The following is a 16,923-nucleotide window of genomic DNA, read 5'->3' on the forward strand; positions in this document are numbered from 1 at the left end:
TGTTTTTAGGTGGCACTGTAATGGGTTCATTCTCACTGTTGTAGAGTTTTCCCACTGTAAGACTGAGTTATCCATTGCATTGCTGCTGGGCACTTGGGTTACTGTAAGGCTATCATCAATAAGGCTGTCATGAACATCCCATGTACCCAGTCTCCTGGCGTACCTGTGCACACATTTCTATGTGGGACATGCTTCATATAGAATTGCTGGGACACGGGTGTGCACAGCATCAACTTCAGCAGACATTGATGATTTCCCCAGCAATATGTGCAAGTTTCTATAGCTTTCTATCCTCATCGCCACTTGAAACTGTTTTTCATTTAGTCATTCTGGTGGGTGCATACAAGTATCCCATTGTGATTTAATTTGCAGTTCCCTGATTACTGATGAGGTTGTACGCAGGAGCCTCTGTTCACCAGTCATGAGGATTTCTTCTTTTAGGAAATGCCTGTCCAAATCTCTTGTCTGTGCTTCTTCTGCCTTGTCTGTTTTTGCCTCATTGATTTGTAGGAGTTTGGGGAGTGAGTCATTTGATGATCATATGTGTTACAAACACCTTCACCCAATCTACACCTTATCTTTTCATTCTCTTAATCTACCTTTTAAAAACAGATGCTTTTTATTTTATAAAATATAACTTATAGACAATTTCATAATAAATTAGTGGGTTTTTTTGTAATGCATTAAAAAAATCCTTCTCTACCCTAAGATTATGATAATGTTCTTTCTCTGGTGCTCAAAATACCACCTGTCATACATCAAAGTCCAACTACTTAGGATTCTGCTTCTGGGCTCTATTCTGTTCCAGTGGTTCTCTTTCAGCAACCTTGCACCAAAAGATGCTCTTGCAAGGCTGCAGAAATCCCTGGGTGGGTTCAGGCCTTTCCAGGCCATTAAACTCCAGCCATAGGTCAAATGTGCTGCAACCTTCAGGGACCAAGGGGACCAAGGCTGACAGTGTGATATCATTCATGAAGTCCGAGAGAACAACTTTCACTCTCAACATTATATTGACTCTTGCTTGTAAGGGATTTATGATTCAATGAAAGGTGGTCAGGCAGACCATAGCCAGGCGTGCGAGAGGATCGTGGGTGAAGAGAGGAGCAAAGGAAGGCTCTCAGCCTATGGGGCTTGTGAAATCTGGAGATGGGCTCTGAGCCCCAAAAGGTCAGGGTCTGTCCCTGCCCAGACTGTGTGCTAATCAAACACCACAGGAACAGAGAGGACGTCCATGGCTTGTGTAGTCAGAGCCCGGCCAGCTTTCAAACTCCCAGTCTCCACTTTCAGCAGGGAGTTGGTGGCCCTGGCCCCCATGCCACGGTGATCCCATTATGAAAGCTCTTTTCATGACTACTTCATATGAACACAAACCTAGAGATAGCGATTGCATGGCTGGGAGTCACCTTTCATTTCTCTCATACCCCATGTCCAGACCACAGGCAAAACTTGGCAGCTTCACCTTCAGGATATACCTGCAGCTGACCACTTAGCACCATCGGCTGCACGCCCACCCCATGGACTATCCTGGCCTGCTGTGTCCACTCCTGTATCTCTATGGTCTCCTCATGTGGTGGCCAGGGGGCCCTTTTCATAAATCTAAGTCAGGTCCTGTGTGTCTCCTGTACTCTGAGCCCTCCTGGTATCCCACTGTAATTAGAACAAAATCAAAACTCCCTACCAGGACTCCAAGGCCCTGGTGATCACTCTCACCCCAGGCCCTCCCACTCTCCTGGTCTTCACTCCCTCGGAGCCCCAGTCTTCCTGACATGCCTCGTGTTCCTATAGCTTGTCCCTACCTCGGGCCCTTTGCACACTTCTGTGCCTCTGCTGGAATGCTCTTCCCCAGCATGCCCCTGGCTCCCTGCTACTGCATTAAGCCTGCTGGGCCACTCCACCTAACCACATTCCCTCCGTCTTCTCCCTGAGCTTCACTGGCTTTGTGGCAGGTTTCATCCCTGGATACCATGAGACACAAGTCCATTCTACCATCCCTCCCACAGAGAATGGAAATGAGGAAGGGTGGGGGCATAGCCTATCCTCATGAATTCCTCACCCCTGGAATCAAACCCAGTACATTTAGACGTCTAATACATGGTTTTCAATAAAGGAGGAAGTAAATACACTGCAGCTGTTGGGGACTCCCAAGGGCTGGCAGCGGAAGGGCCAGGTGTCTGTGAGAAGCACAGGATGCAGCCAGCAAGTCCCCAGTGCATGGGGTGTTTGGGGCTCAGGACAGGGGAGGCATGATTACCTGGAGGCAAGGGTTCTAGAGGGTGGGCATGCGATCTACGGGCAGTACCTCTGCCCAGAGGGGCACAGATGACCCGGCGGATGGCCTGCACCCAGTCCTCCATGTCACGCTGGGAGCTGGCCATGAGCAGGAGCGCCTCGGGGTTGGCCGGCACCTTCTCCTGCTCCCCGGCACCACCTGCAAGACAGGGAGACACAGGCTTATGCGGGGTCCCTGTGCAATGCCAGGTCCCTGCCTGCAGGGCACTCTCCATCCCAGCACTGGTCAGCTTCACTCCTTGTGGGATGCTCTCCAAGTCCTTCCAGCAGCAGCTGAGCTTTGCTTCTCTCTCACATCTCATCCCTTTCACACCTCACACCTCTTTCCTTGGAGCCCTTTCTCATTTTCTCTTTTCTCCCTTAGTGTTACTTTGTTATTTGCCCATGCCAAAACAGAAATAATTTAAAGCACTCAGGACACTGTTAGAAAAAAAAAGGATGCTGATGTTAGGTCAGCTCAGAGAAGTTCAGTGCCCCAGAGTGGCCTCACTTTATGCTTTGTTTCAAATCTTCAAATCAATTTTGCCCACTTGAAGACCACAGTTCAACATCACTATGTGCTTTTAACTTTGGCTTGGATGTTAGGGCCTCCCCTCCCCATCCTGAAGACAAGAGTCTCTGTATGTATTAAGGTCACAGAGGCTGCATGTTAAACAAGGATGGAACACGGCGCCCCGGAATTCTCCACCACACCCATCTCACAGCTAGACAGTGGATCGGTACCTAAAGGCAGAAGGTTCGGAAAACTCAGATGGTTTCTCCTCTATGGTTCTCAAATTTTCATGTGTAAGTGAATTGATCTTTGGGAAATACATAAAACTATTTATACTGGACTTTACAGGTAATTTAAGGGTTTTCAAGAATGAGTTTGTCTTTATACACCCTACTCTGACATCCGAAGGCTATCTGCTTGTAGGGTGTGAGATCCAGAGACCTGTGTTCCCAGGGAGCAGGTGGGCCCAGGCCATTCCTTGCTGGAGCCTGCAGCCCAGGGATGGAGAGCAGACAGGAACAGTGCTTACTGAGCACACGGTAGGTGCCTGGGACCCTTCTGATGAGCACAGCTGCCACACACCTGCCCTCCTGGGGTTCTCTAACCTCCACAGTGACTCCGTGAGGAAGGTATTAGTTCCAACCACATTTTACAGATGAGGAAACGGAAGCACAGAGGAGTTAAGTAGCCTGTTGAACGCACACAGTGAATGAGTGGCACAGCCAGAGAGAGATTCAAGTCCTAGCTCTAGGCTCTCAACCATCCCACATTCCCTCCTGCCATCTCTTCCTAAGAAGTGGTGAAACCAAGCGGACTGTTTTGAGGAATGAGGCACAGGGCAGGAATGTGACCCCGCTGAGGGCACCACAGCCAGGCCTGGGGGGAGACAGAGGGAGAGGCCATGGGGCCCAATGCTCAGGAGGGCGGCAATGAGCAGCCAGGGCTCTGCGATGCCTTCTGGAGCCCTTCAGTATGCAGGCAAGCTGCTGGGGCTCAGGCAGCCACTGGGCAGCAGAGCTGTGGAGCTGGGGAGGAAGGGAGCTGGAGGCTGAGACAGCACAGCCCAACCCCAGAGGCTGCTCAGTTGGCTGCTGTGGTCACTCACAAGGGTATGGGCACTGCCACCTACTGAGGCTGCCACCTGAAGGCAGCTCTGCCGTGGCGACAGCAGTGCTGCACAGCATTTGGGCTATGAAGGCTGGAACGGCTGAGTGTCCAGGATAAGGAGTGGAAGTCAGATGCCACCAGGAAGCTATTTTATGTGAGCATTCCTAGAGAAATGTCTCAAGATGACTTGGAAGAAAGGAACCTGGAGATCAACGGCTCCAGGAATTTGTGGTTACTTGGTTTGTCCTAAATATTCACTTTTGTACCTAATCTTGAATTTCTCATTTGAAAATTATTTTCCCTGCAGAGGGCCGTCCAAGTCATATAAGCTTCAGGCCCCACAAAACTTGGATCTGCCCTGCTCAGAGGCTGGCAGATAACCCCAGGCCCAGCTGTGCCCCTGTCCTGGGTACTTTCTCAAGGTGCTCTCAGCCTAACTTTTTATGTATTTATGTATGTTTATTTATGTACATTTTTATGTATGTATAACTTTTAAGGAAATGGCCACATACTGTTTTGCAAAGTGACTGCTCCATTTTACTTTTCCACCAGCCGTATATGGCCATTCCCACATCCTCACCAACACTTGCTATGCTCAGTCTTTTTACTTTTAGCTATCCGAATAGGTGTGCAGGTATTTGAATCTGTATTTCGCAAATGACTGATGATGTTGGACATCTTTTTATGTATTTAGTTGCTATCTGTGTGTTGTCTTTGGTGAAATATCTGTTCAAATATTTTGCCCATTTTTAAAATAGGTTAATGATTTTCCATTATTGGTGTTGAGAGTTCTTGACATATTCTGGACATAAGGTCTTTACCAGATACATGCTTTGCAAATATTTCTCCCAGTCCATGTTTCTCTGTTTTTTCATTCCATTAACAGTGTATTTCCAAGAGCAGAAGTTTTTAATTTTGCAAAGTCCAATTAATCATTTTTTCTTTTATTGAGTGTGCTTCTGGTATTGTATCTAGACCATACCAGAAGAAGAGGCTTAGCCATAAAGTCTTTGACTAGACTGACATCCGGGAGTCCTTCCCTCTATGTTTTCTTCCAGTAGTTTCATACTTTCATGTTTTATGTGTAAGTCTTTAATCCATTTGGGTTGATTTCTGCACATGGTGAGAAATGGGATCTAGTGTCAGTCTTCTGCATATGGATATCCAGTTTTTCCAGCACCACTTATTGAAGAGGGTGTCCTTTCCCCAATGTATGATGTTGACACCTGTGTTGAAAATCCATTGGCTGCTGAGCCACATTTTTATCGGGAATGGATGTTAGATTTTGTCAAATGTCTGTTCTGCATCTATTGTAATAACGATGTAACTTTTTAGTGTACTAATTGATAAATTACACTAATAAACTTTCAAATGCTAAACCAATCTTGCATTCCTGGGAGAAATCCTACTTGGTAATGATATATTATCCCTTTTATATATTGTTGCTTTGATTTGCTGAAATTTTGTTAAGAATATTTTATGTATTTTCATGAGGGATATTGGCTTGAAGTTTCCTTCACTTAAAATGTCTCAGTCTGATTTTGGTATCAAGGTAATGCTGGCTTCATAGAATAAGCTATTAAATATTCCCTCGTTTTCAAACCTAGACATTTGTAGAGAAATGCTGTTATTTTTTCATTAACTATTTGATATAATCCACCAATGCAGCCATCTAGGCCTTGAGTTTACTTTGTGGAAAGGTTTGTAATAACAAATATAATTTCTTTAATATATACATCTATCTCTTCCTGAGTACACTTTTCTGGTTTGTGTCTTTCAAAGAATTTGCCAGTTTCATCTAAGTTATTGAATTAATTGATATAGTCGTCCATAACGTTCCCTTATTATCCTTTTACTAGCTGAAGAAGCTGTAGTGATGTTAACCTCCCTCACCCTGACATTGGTAATTTCTTTTTTCTTTCCTCCTTCAATCAGCCTTGATAGAGGCTTACCCATTTTATTGATCTCAACAAATCAGCCTTTTGCTTCACTGACTTTGTTGTTTTTGCGGTTAGCAAACTTGTTTTTAAAGGACGAGATGGCAAATATTTTAGGTTTTTAGGCCGTATAGTCTCTGTCACTACTCCACTCTGCCACTGTGGTACAAATGCAGCCAAAGACAATGTGTGAATGAAAGTCATAGTTGTATTTGTGTAAATTTTATTTACAAAAACAAGCAGCCAGCCCGCAGGTTGTAGGTTACCAATTGAGGTCATACTTCATTGATTTCCACTCTGATCTTTATTTTTATTCTTATGCTTACCTTGGGTTTAGTTTGGTGTTTTTCTAGTTTCTTACAGACTTCAATGCTATAATTGTCCCCTGGATTACTACTTTAGAGGCAGCTCCAAAATTTTGATATGCTGTGTTTTCATTTTAATTCAGTTCAAAATACCTTGTACTTTTCCTTTGGATTTCTTCTTTAATTTGTGGGTTATTTAGAAGTGTGTTAGTTTCCAAATTTGAGGGGACTGTACCAGAATATGAAATATCTTGCTAAGTGTTCTGTGTGCACTGAGAAAAATTATTCTGCTGTGGTTGAGTAGAGTGTTCTATAAATGTCAATTTGGTCTAGTTGAAAGTTTTGTTCAAATCTTCAATATCCATGCTGATTTTCCATCTATTCGGTCCATCAGCTATTCAAATTTCCAATTATAATTTTAGGTTTATCTATTTTCTCCTTGAATTTCTATCAGTTTTTGCTTCAGGTAGTTTGAAGCTGTTATTAGGAGCATAAATATTTAGGACTGTTATGTTCGCTTGATGAAATGACTTCTTTATCATTATGAGATGACCTTCTTTATCCCTACTCATATTTTGTTGCTCTGGTCTGAAATCCTTGATATAAACATAGCCATCCAGTTTTCTTTTGATTGGTGTCAGAATGGCGTTATCTTTTCCCATCCTTTTAACTTATTTGTGTCTTTACATTTTAAATGCATTTTTTCTCAGGCATAGAGTTGGGTCCTGCTTTTTTATCCAATCTGATAAGCTTTATTTATAATATGATTATTGGGAGGCTTAGGTTTAAGTCTGGCTTCTGTTTTCTATCTGTCCCATCTGTCCTTTTTCTCTTTTCTTGTCTTCTTTTGGATGGAGATTTTGTTTTTTGTTTTTAATGATTTCATTCTGTCTCCTTTGTGGCTTATTAGTAAAAATCTCTCTCTCCCTCTCTCTCTCTCTCTCTCTCTTCATACTACAGAAATTGCTTTAGAGTTTATGGTATATATCTTTAACTTATCACAGCCTATATTAAGTGATACCCCTTCATGTATAGTATAAAGATTTGTAAGATCTATCTTACAAATAATCTCATAAGGATTATACTTCCATGTCTTCTTTCCTGACCTTTTTGCCATGGTTGTCTTACCTTTTACTGGTATTGCTCTGTCATCAGGCTGGAGTGGAGTGGTACAATCTTAGCTCACTGCAACCTCCTCTGCCTCTTGGGTTCAAGCAATTCTCCTATCTCAGCCTCCTGAGTAGCTGGGATTATAGGCATGTGCCACCACACCAGGCTAATTTTTGTATTTTTAGTAGAGATGGGGTTGCGCCATGTTGGCCAGGCTGGTTTCAAACTCCTGACCTCAGGTGATCCGCCCACCCTGGCCTCCTATGTTATTTTTATTTTAACAGTTAATATCTTTTGAAAATATTTGAATTACAAGAGAAAACATATATTTACCCATACAGTTGCCACAGTGCTTTTCATTCTATTGTGCAGATCCAGATTCCCATACGGTATTATTTGCTGCTATCTGGAAGTCTTCCTCTAACATTTCTGGGAGTATGCAGCTATTGGTGATAAATTCTTTCAGCTTTTGAGTGTGGGAGTCATTAATTCATCTTCATTTTTGAAAGATATTTTCACTGGATAAAGTCTTCAAGGTTGGAATGTTTCTTTCACTGCTTTTAAGATGTTGTTCCACTTGCATTCTCATGAGAATTCTGCTGTCATACTCATTTTTTGATGCTTTGTGCCTTTTTAACTGTTTCACTAGTTTTGGATAATTCGATTATGACGTGCTTCAGTGCAATTTTCTTCAGGTTTTCTATACTTGGAACTCATTGAACTTCTGAACTTCTTAGATTTGTGAGCTTATAGTTTTCATAACGTTTGGAATATTTTAGCCATTGGTACTTCAAATATGTGTTTTCATCCCCTGGTCCTGCTTGAGATTCCAGTTACATGTATATTACACAACTTGAGGTTACCCCACAGGTCACTGATACTCTGTTTTCGTTATTTCTCTCTCTCTCTCCCTCTCTCTCTCTCTCTCTCTCTCTCTCTGTGTGTGTGTGTGTGTGTGCACATGTGTTTTTGGATAGTGTGGTAGCAGAATAACAGACCCCCAAAGACATCCACATCCCTGTCCCTGCAACCTGTGACTAGGTTAAGTTACACAGCAAAGAATTAAAGTTGCAGGTGGAATTAAAGTTGCTAATCAGCTGGCTTTAAACTAGGAAGATTATCCTAGATTATCCAAGTGGGCCCAAGGTAATCATAAGGGTGTTTAAAAGTGGAGGGGAAGACAGAAGAGGAGAGTAAGAGAGAGATGTGACTATAGCAGGAGTGATAAAATGTGAGAAGAACCTCATCCGTCATTTTTGGTCTTGAAGGTGGAGGAAGGGAGCCAGGAGCTGAGGAATGCAGGCAACCTCTAGCAACTGGAAAGCTCAAGAAAAATGGACTTGCCCTCAGAACCTCCAGAAAGGAATTCAGGCCTACTGACACCTTGATTTAAGCTCAGTGAAACCTGTATCAGACTTCTGACATAAAGAACCATAAGGTAAATGTGTATTGTTTAAGCCACGAAGTTTGTGGTAATGTGTCACAGGCCAGGCACCAGGCACAGTGGCTCACACCTGTAATCCCAGCACTTTGGGAGGCGGAGGTGGGAGGGTTGCTTGAGCCCCAGTTCAAGACCAGGCTGAGTAACATGGCAAGACTCCAACTCCATGAAAAATAATTTTAAAAAATGAGTCAGGCGTGGCATAACCAAGCCTGTGGTTCTAGCTACTAAGGAGTCTGATCCCAGGAATTCCAATCTGCAGTGAGCTGTAATCATGCACTGCACTCTAGCCTGGGCCACAGAGCAAGATCCTGTCAAAATAAATAAATAAATAATAAACAACATGTCACAACAGCAATAGAAAGCTAATACAGCCAGTTTCTATTGCTATGCCTTCACAAAGCTTTTCATGTTAATGTGTCTAATCTGCCACTAACTCAACCCAGCATTAGTTTTCATCTCACACATAATAGGTTTGATCTCTACAAGTTTAATTTAGGTCTTTTTTAAAAAATAACTTTCATGTGTCTACTTTTCGATCATATAGAATACGGTGATAAAAACAGTTTCAATGTCTTTACTAATTCTAAAATCTGTGTCATTTCTGGGTTTGTCTCGATGGCTTTTTATTTTTCTCCTCATTATGGGCTACATTTTCCTGCTTCTTTGCACTCCTGATATTTCGAATTAGTTGCAATTCTATTATCCTGTGACATCCTACAGGCACAAAGTGGCATGTCCAAAAATTATAAGTGCCTCCTCTATTAAACTAGCTCCTCCCCTTCCTCTCCCTCACCTTACACTGGCTCCAGTCTCCCTGGTAGGCCCAGTGACATTGTGATTTATTTTTATTTTTATTTTTTTTGAGATGGAGTCTCACTCTGTTGCCAGGCTGAAGTGCAGTAGTGCAATCTAGGCTCACTGCAACCTCCACGTCTCTCTCAAGCGATTCTCCTGTCTCAGCTTCCCAAGTAGCTGGGACTACAGGCACGCACCACCATGCCCAGCTAAATTTTGTATTTTTAGTAAAGACGAGGTTTTACCGTGTTGGCCAGGATGGTCTCAATGTCTTGACCTTGTCATCCACCTGCCTCAACCTCCCAAAGTGCTGGGATTACAGGCATGAGCCACCGTGCCCAATACCATGATTTTTAAATGGCTGAGTGATGAACATTCCTGTATTTCTGTAAATATCCTTCAGCCTTTTTCTGGTATGAACTTAGATTCTTGGAAAGAGTTTGAGCCTTATAGATTTTGTCTCTAAGGTTTCTTGGGTAGATCCAAAATGCTCAGTAAAGAGCAAATTATTCCCCATTACTGAGGGAAACCCTTCTGTGTATTCTGTCCTATGCCCCATAAGCCATTAGGTTTTATGTCTTGCAGGCGGGAACAGGTGCCATTCTTTGCCTGGTGTTAGGGTGGGCACCGTTGCCTCCAATCCTTTCCGGTGGTTCTTTGCCTGATCTGGAGTAGTTTTCCTCATGTGCATGTGGTGATGAGTGCACAGCTCAATTCTCAAGACAGTTTTCTCTCTGTGCAACTCTTTCCTCCTCAGCAGCTACCCTGCAGACTCTAGATGTTTTGGTCTCCTGGACTCTTAGCTCTGTCTCTTCAACTCATGGGGTCCAACGGGCCCCACCTCGGTCTTTCCTTCCAGCATACAGCCTGCAAACTTTCTCCAGGCAGTCAGCTGGGACACATGTAGGAAATCACCCTGTTTCCCATTTTGGGGGGACATAGCCCTTTATTAACATCCAATATCTTGAAAGCATTATTTCAAATATTTTGTCCTTTTCTTTGTTGTTGGCCGTTTCAGGTGGGAGGGTAGATAGGTCCCTGTTACTTTATCCTGCCCAGAAGTGAAAGACCTATTACCATGCCTAAGGGCCTACTCTATATGAAATACCCTGCAAGGCGCTTAGCAGGCACAGTCCCAGGCAGTCCTCATAAACACCCTAGGAAGGAGCATTGATGACCCATTTGACAGGTGGAAAAACCGAGGCTCAGAAAGTTAAGCACTGTTGTCAAGAACAAGCAAGTGGAGGTGCTGAGATTCAAACCTAGGTTTGTTCGCCCATAAACTCATTCTGTTTTTTCAATATAAAATCTCTCTTATGGCAAGGAAGGGGAGTGCAAGGAAGATGAAATGGGGGATTACAACAAATTCAGGGACTTTCCACAGCGTTCCATGGTTTATGCTGATCTTCCTCTCTGTAACCTACGAAACATTAGTATTAGCTTTACTTAAATGAATAAGAATTACACCAGTAAATATTTCAGGAAGAAATTCATTATGAAAGATGAGGGTCTACTATCACAGTTCCTGGTTTTTCCTCTTTTTTAACTGGCTGTGTGACCACTGTGTTTCCACTCCATCCCATTACACATGGCAGACTTCTGAGGCTCTCTTAAACAGTGCTTAGGGTCCAACCTTTGTGGGTCAAACCTCAGCATCCCTCATGTGGACTACAGGACTTAACTTCTCCAACTGTCAGACTCACGCACCCGTAGCAGGATGAAACTGAAGTCACCTACCTCATCAGGAGAATAAAATGGGACAGCTTCTTAGCTAGGCCCCTGGGAGCTAGCAAGCACTCTCTAAGTGTTCCCTTTTATTATCATAATTAAATATAGGATAGAGGGGGCCTTCTTAGCCTCAGCACTACTGCCATGTTGGATGAGTTTATTTTTCATGGGGTGTGGGGGCCTGTCCTGTGCATGGCAGGATGGCAGCAGCATTCCTGGCCTCCGCCCACTCCCTCCCTCTGAGGGTGTGACAGTCACCGATGTCTCCACACATTGCCAAATGTCCCTTGGGGGCCAAATGCCCGGGCTGAGAAACACTGATACAGAACAGCCAGATCTCTATTGCCTATGAGTCTAAATGACTTACAATTCTATTGTCCTGTGACATCCCACAGGCACAAAGTGGCATGTCCAAAAATTGTAAGTGCCTCCTCTCTCAAACTAGCTCCTCCTTATGTTCCCACTTCGGTGGCCACAACAGGAAGTTGGGAGCCCCCTGGACTCTTCCTCTCCCTCACCTTTACACTGACCCCAGTCTCCCTGGTGGGCCCGTCCGTTCTCGGACTTCAAATGCTGTCCTCATGCTGATGACATCCAGATTCACTGCTCCCCTGCCCTCTAGACCTGCAGGAAGCCCATCTCCCACCTGCCTATACCCTACCTTCTTGGGTGAGGGCAACTCCATCTTCTGGTGACTCAAGTTGAAACTGGACACATCCTTGCTCCACTCTCTCTCACCTCTCCTATCCATTCCTCTCCGCAAACTCTATTAGCTTCTCTTTCAGAACATATCTGCAATCTGATCACTTCTCACTGCTCACCTGGTCTGGGCTACCACCACTCCTAATCTAGAGTGCTGCACAGTCTCCAGGCTCCTTCCCTTGCCCCAACAGTCTATTCTCAGTCAAGCAGCCACAGAGACCTAGTCGAGGCCTGAACCAGTTACCCAAATCCTGCTCAACATCCCCCAGCAGGCCCATCTTGGCAAAGGCCTCACAGTGAGCCTCAAGGCCCCTCACCCCTACTCCCGTGATGTCATCTCTGGCTCCTCTCTCCTTTGCTTTTGCCAGTCCTGTAGCACACCTGGCACTTGCCTGCTTCATGGTCTTTGCACCCGCTGTTCCCTTGCTCCTGCTGTGGCCTGGAAAGCTGTCTTTCCAGACACTGGCCCCCTTCAGGTCTTTCCTCAGATGTTACCTCCTTGGGGAATCTCTCCTGACCACCCTATTGAAGCCTCACCATGCATCACCCAGCAGACCCCATGCTCCTTCCTGGCCTGAATTTTCCCATAGCACTGATTGCAATCAATACACTATGTATGTATTTTATGTGTTTACATGATATGCTTATTCATACTGTTTCTAGTTGGCCCATCCTGACTCTGTCTGTTTTATAGGCAACTGTGGCACAGCCAGCAGAGCCTGGCATGGAGAGGACATGCGCTGAGCCTGAGATGAATGGGAGGTTAGTGAAGCCCTTGCACAGGCGGGCATGACACAGACTGATGAGTGTGAGAAGTGTAAACATTTGTGGGATATTGAGGAAATGGAATCACTATTTCCATTTTAGAGAGAAAAAAACTGAGCTCAGAAATGTTTAGAAACAGCCCAAGCTCTAACTATGAGCTGTGTGTGTATGTACCAGTGAACTACGACCCCAGGAAGCCTGGCTCCTATACCAACCCCACTTTTTTCACTGCTTCTGCCTGTGGCTTGTTCAAGGGCACCAGCCCCAGGTGACCAGCCCTTTTTGATGCTGGCCCAGCTTTCTCCCCTCTGAGCTCCTGAACTTAAGGATCTCCTTTTGAGACCCTCTTTCCACCCAAGCAAGGGGCTTTGGAGAAAAGGAGGATGCTCCAAAATGCAGGAGTCCCAGGACAAGAACTGGCTTTCAACTTTTCCATATAAACATTTTCATAAGAAAAAGAAAAAAGAATAACTGAGACATGTGAAGACTTTTTGTAAGCTGTAACCACTAGGACTTATTCCATGATGTTCAGGTGAAAAAGTTGTCATTCTGATGGAACTGATCAAATTATAAATCCGACTTAACGCTTCTCTACCAAGGTTTATTGAAAAATAATTTTTTAAATCGCCATTTAAAAGTGGCAGCAGCAATGTGTGATTTGTCACAGGGCCCACTGTCACTCTCCTGCCTGCCTAGAGCATAGGAGCCCCTCGGAGGGCCCTAGCAGCTGGGTGTCAGGGGTGAAGGCCCTGTGTCTAGATGCAGCCATCTAGAGCAGTGTGATCCAAAGGAGATACAATGCAAGCTACACGTGCAACTTTAAATGTGTTAGCAGCTACATTAAAAAAGTAAAAAGGAGCAGCTGTATTTATGTTTAGTATATATAAAAAATAAATTATTCTTTTTTTTTTTTTTTTGAGATGGAGTTTTACTCTTCTTGCCCAGACTGGAGTGCGGTGGCACGATCTCAGCTCACTGCAACCTCCGCCTCCTGGGTTCAAGTGATTCTCCTTCCTCCCAAATAGCTGACATTATAGATGCCCACCGCCACTCCTGGCTAAATTTTGTATTTTTAGTAGAGATGGGGTTTCACCATTGGCCAGGATGGTCTCAAACTCCTGACCTCAGGTAATCCACCCACCTCGACCTCCACAAGTGCTGGGATTATAGGCATGAGCCACTGAGCCCAGCCAAAAAAAAATTACTTTCAATGGCAAAAACACCAATTACTTTTGCACCAACCTAATATTTTATTTATTCCAATATATCTATTATAGTAACATTAATTTCAACACATCAATTAAAATTATTGCGATATTGTATATATATATTTGTACGAAGTCTTAAAACTCTAGTGTATATTTAATACTAACAGCACATCTCAATTTGGACTAGCCACATTTTATGTGATCGGCAGCCACATGTGGCTAGTAGCTACAGTGAGGGACAGTGTGGACTGAGGCTGGCGGTGTATGTTGCCATTATTTTGCCAACCACACTCTCAGGCATCCTGAGACCTACCTGCGTATGTGGTGTCAGGCTGGAAGGTCCTGCAAAGGATGCCCAGGGGCAGCCTTACCCTGCCAGATGTACCAGGCTGAATCTCCCCGCTGTCCTCCCAGTCCTCATTCATGTCTTTCATTTCTCTTTACCTGCTTGTGGCCACCAAATACCACTTCCCTTTCAAGGGTTAATCGCCCTCCCCCGTCTCCCCGCCTGGTCCTCACAGCCTGCTGGTGACACCAGCCATCCACTTACCCCTGGGCAGACTCCCCCTTCTCTTCAGATGCCTGTTGGGCCAGAAGGGCATGGTTCGCAGCAGCGGGGGCTGTGGTGGGAGGAGCAGTGCCAGGCGCACCTACTGGGGTGCAGAAAACCACCAGGCGCATGAGGCACTCATCCACTGCAGGGCTGCAGCCACTTGGCTACCTGTGCACTCTGCCTGTGGGCACCAGGCTGGGACCTTTTGTCTCTCCTGGGGAACTTCTGCATTTCTCAGTGCCCGAAGGCTGGGACTGTCTGGGGCGGGGCGAGGAGGATCTGCTGGGATCCTCGCCAGTGGGAGGTCAGTGTGGTTGTTCTGCATCTGTATCTGTGCCTGCTGCCTGCACCCCCTGCCCACCCCCGTGCACTTGCCCCACTGTTTTCTTGACTCCCTGGGGGTGGGGGGAGTGTCCATCCTATTTATCCTATGTATGTGGGAACCCCAGCTCAGTGCCACCAGCTTTATGCCTCAGGGTCCTCCTCTCCAGGTGGACCTGTCCACAAGGTGGGGGAGACTAATGAATGCACAGGAGAAGTCTGATAGATGTAAGTGCTTAGTTGCCACATGGTCTTGAGCTAGTTACTTAATCTGTCTATTTCCATTTTTTATCAGCAAAGCAAGGCCAACAACTAAACCCACCTTCCAGGACTGTGATGAAGATGGAATGAGACCAAGAAGCCAGGGGCTGGGCAGGGCACCTGCATGCGGTACTTGGTAAGTACCCGCATACCCTCTAAGGTAGGCATGTGGTCTGTGTCACAGAGAAGCTGACGCTTCATGAGCTTCCAGTGGCCTAGGGCCACCACGCTGGGAAATGGCACAGCCAGGATTTGAACTCAGCTGTTGTGGATTCTGTGCACCAAGTCAGCTGCCACCCTTATGGTGTCTCCCTTGCGTCTGGGGCAAAGGGAGCAGGAAGCAGCTGCCTTACCCAGACTGGTCTCCTCTCCTCCAGTAACATTCGCTCCTCCCAGGATGTGGTGTCAGGAGCCCATACCTCAGGCAGCCCTGGAGGGCAGAGGCAGGCAATGGGCACCGAACTCTGCTCAGCAAATACAGAGCAAGGGGCTGCGCCTGTGCTGATGCCACTTGTTCATCTGCCCACCTCCTCATTTCTCCATCCATCTGCCCATCTATCCATTCACTTATTCATCTACCCATCTATCTATCCATCCATCTGTCCATCCATCCATCTGTCCATCCATCCATCCATCCATCCACCCACCCACCCATCCATCCATCTCTCCAACAAAGAAAAGCAGCCTCTTAAGGGCAAATCACAACTGCTTGAAACCCTTCAGAGGGCCTACTGTTCTTGGCATAAAACTCAACTCCGATGTGACCGTGGGCCTCCAGGTTCCTCCCTCAGACCACCTCTCCTCCCCCTGGCCCATGTCCTGCTGTCAGCCACTCCAGTGCCTTCTCTCCCTCAAGCTAACCCTCTTCCCACCAGAACCTTTGCATTCTCTTGGGTGCTCCAAACGCCCTCCTACCTCCTTGCATGGCCGACTCCCTCTCACTTTCCAGCCTCAGCTCAAATGTACATTACAGAATCCTTCCCTGGGTGAGAGCCTTTGTCAAGGAGCTTCCCGCTCCCACCCAATTAGTCTCACATGACTTTCTCTATAGAACTTAATCAGAAATCAGCTTGTTTGCCTGCACACACGTTTACTGCTCACCTCTGCAAAAGGAATGTATGACTTATGAAGGAATATATGACTGTTCTTCCTCAGGGGACTAGTCTAGTGCCTGGAAAAGGGTTGGGGTTCAGGGAATTGCAGTGGTCACTGTGGGGGATGTGGAGGGCTCTGGGAGGTGACAGGCAATCTCTCTTAATTAAAACATCTGGCTTTGATTGTGTGCTCACCATATGCTGGGCACCGTCCTATGAGCTTTGCGCGTTTTGTCTCGATGTCCTCTCAACAGCCTGATATGGTGGTACAATGATGATACCAATTTACAGATGAGAACACAGAGGCTACAGAAGGTTGAATAATTTGTCCAAGGTCACATGACTAGTAAGGTGTATCTTCCCAACTGCTCCCTTGCGGTCTGCTGCCTACGCAGGCCTGGACAGTGGGGCTCTGGTGGCATGAGGATAGACAATGCTCACAGCTCTTCCAGAACAGATAATGATGGGGATGGTAATAACATTAAATAACAACAGCAGCCTACTACGCGCCAGCTGTGTGCCACATACATGCAATCACATAGGCTATGGCATTTAATCCTCTCCACAGCTTGTGAGACAGGTGTCGTGATTCTCACTTTACAGACAAAGAAACTGAGGCTCAGAGAGATGGACTTTGTTGCTCATCTTCACACAGGTAAGAACTGGAAGGGCAAGAATTCCCAGCCCAGAGCTGCCACTTCCAGAGCGGCCTGTTCCGGCCACTCTCTCCACCTTAGCTACTGGGACCTGACCTCCTTCTCTAGGGTCTGACCTAATCCCCGCCCCCAGGTGCCTGCTGAACAATTGCCTG

General features: G+C 45.6%; 1 protein-coding gene across 13 annotated transcripts in view; it reads right to left on the reverse strand.

Annotated features, from left to right (window-relative positions):
• Nucleotides 1–16,923, reverse strand: part of ARHGAP22 (Rho GTPase activating protein 22) — a 217,522-nt gene that overhangs the window by 31,479 nt on the left and 169,120 nt on the right. For 7 of the 13 annotated variants that reach the window (XM_037729972.1, XM_017504662.2, XM_017504663.1 and 4 more), the window contains one exon: nt 2,252–2,428. The exons of 2 other annotated variants lie outside the window; for them this stretch is intronic. In XM_037729972.1, the coding sequence (XP_037585900.1) occupies nt 2,252–2,428 (177 nt within the window). The remainder of the gene's footprint in view (nt 1–2,251; nt 2,429–16,923) is intronic. 4 more of the 13 variants (XR_005196352.1, XM_037729973.1, XM_017504664.2 and 1 more) reach the window with 1 other exon arrangement.

This window comes from Cebus imitator, unplaced genomic scaffold (genome assembly GCF_001604975.1).
Source record: "Cebus imitator isolate Cc_AM_T3 unplaced genomic scaffold, Cebus_imitator-1.0 Scaffold326, whole genome shotgun sequence".
NCBI lineage: Eukaryota > Metazoa > Chordata > Mammalia > Primates > Cebidae > Cebus > Cebus imitator.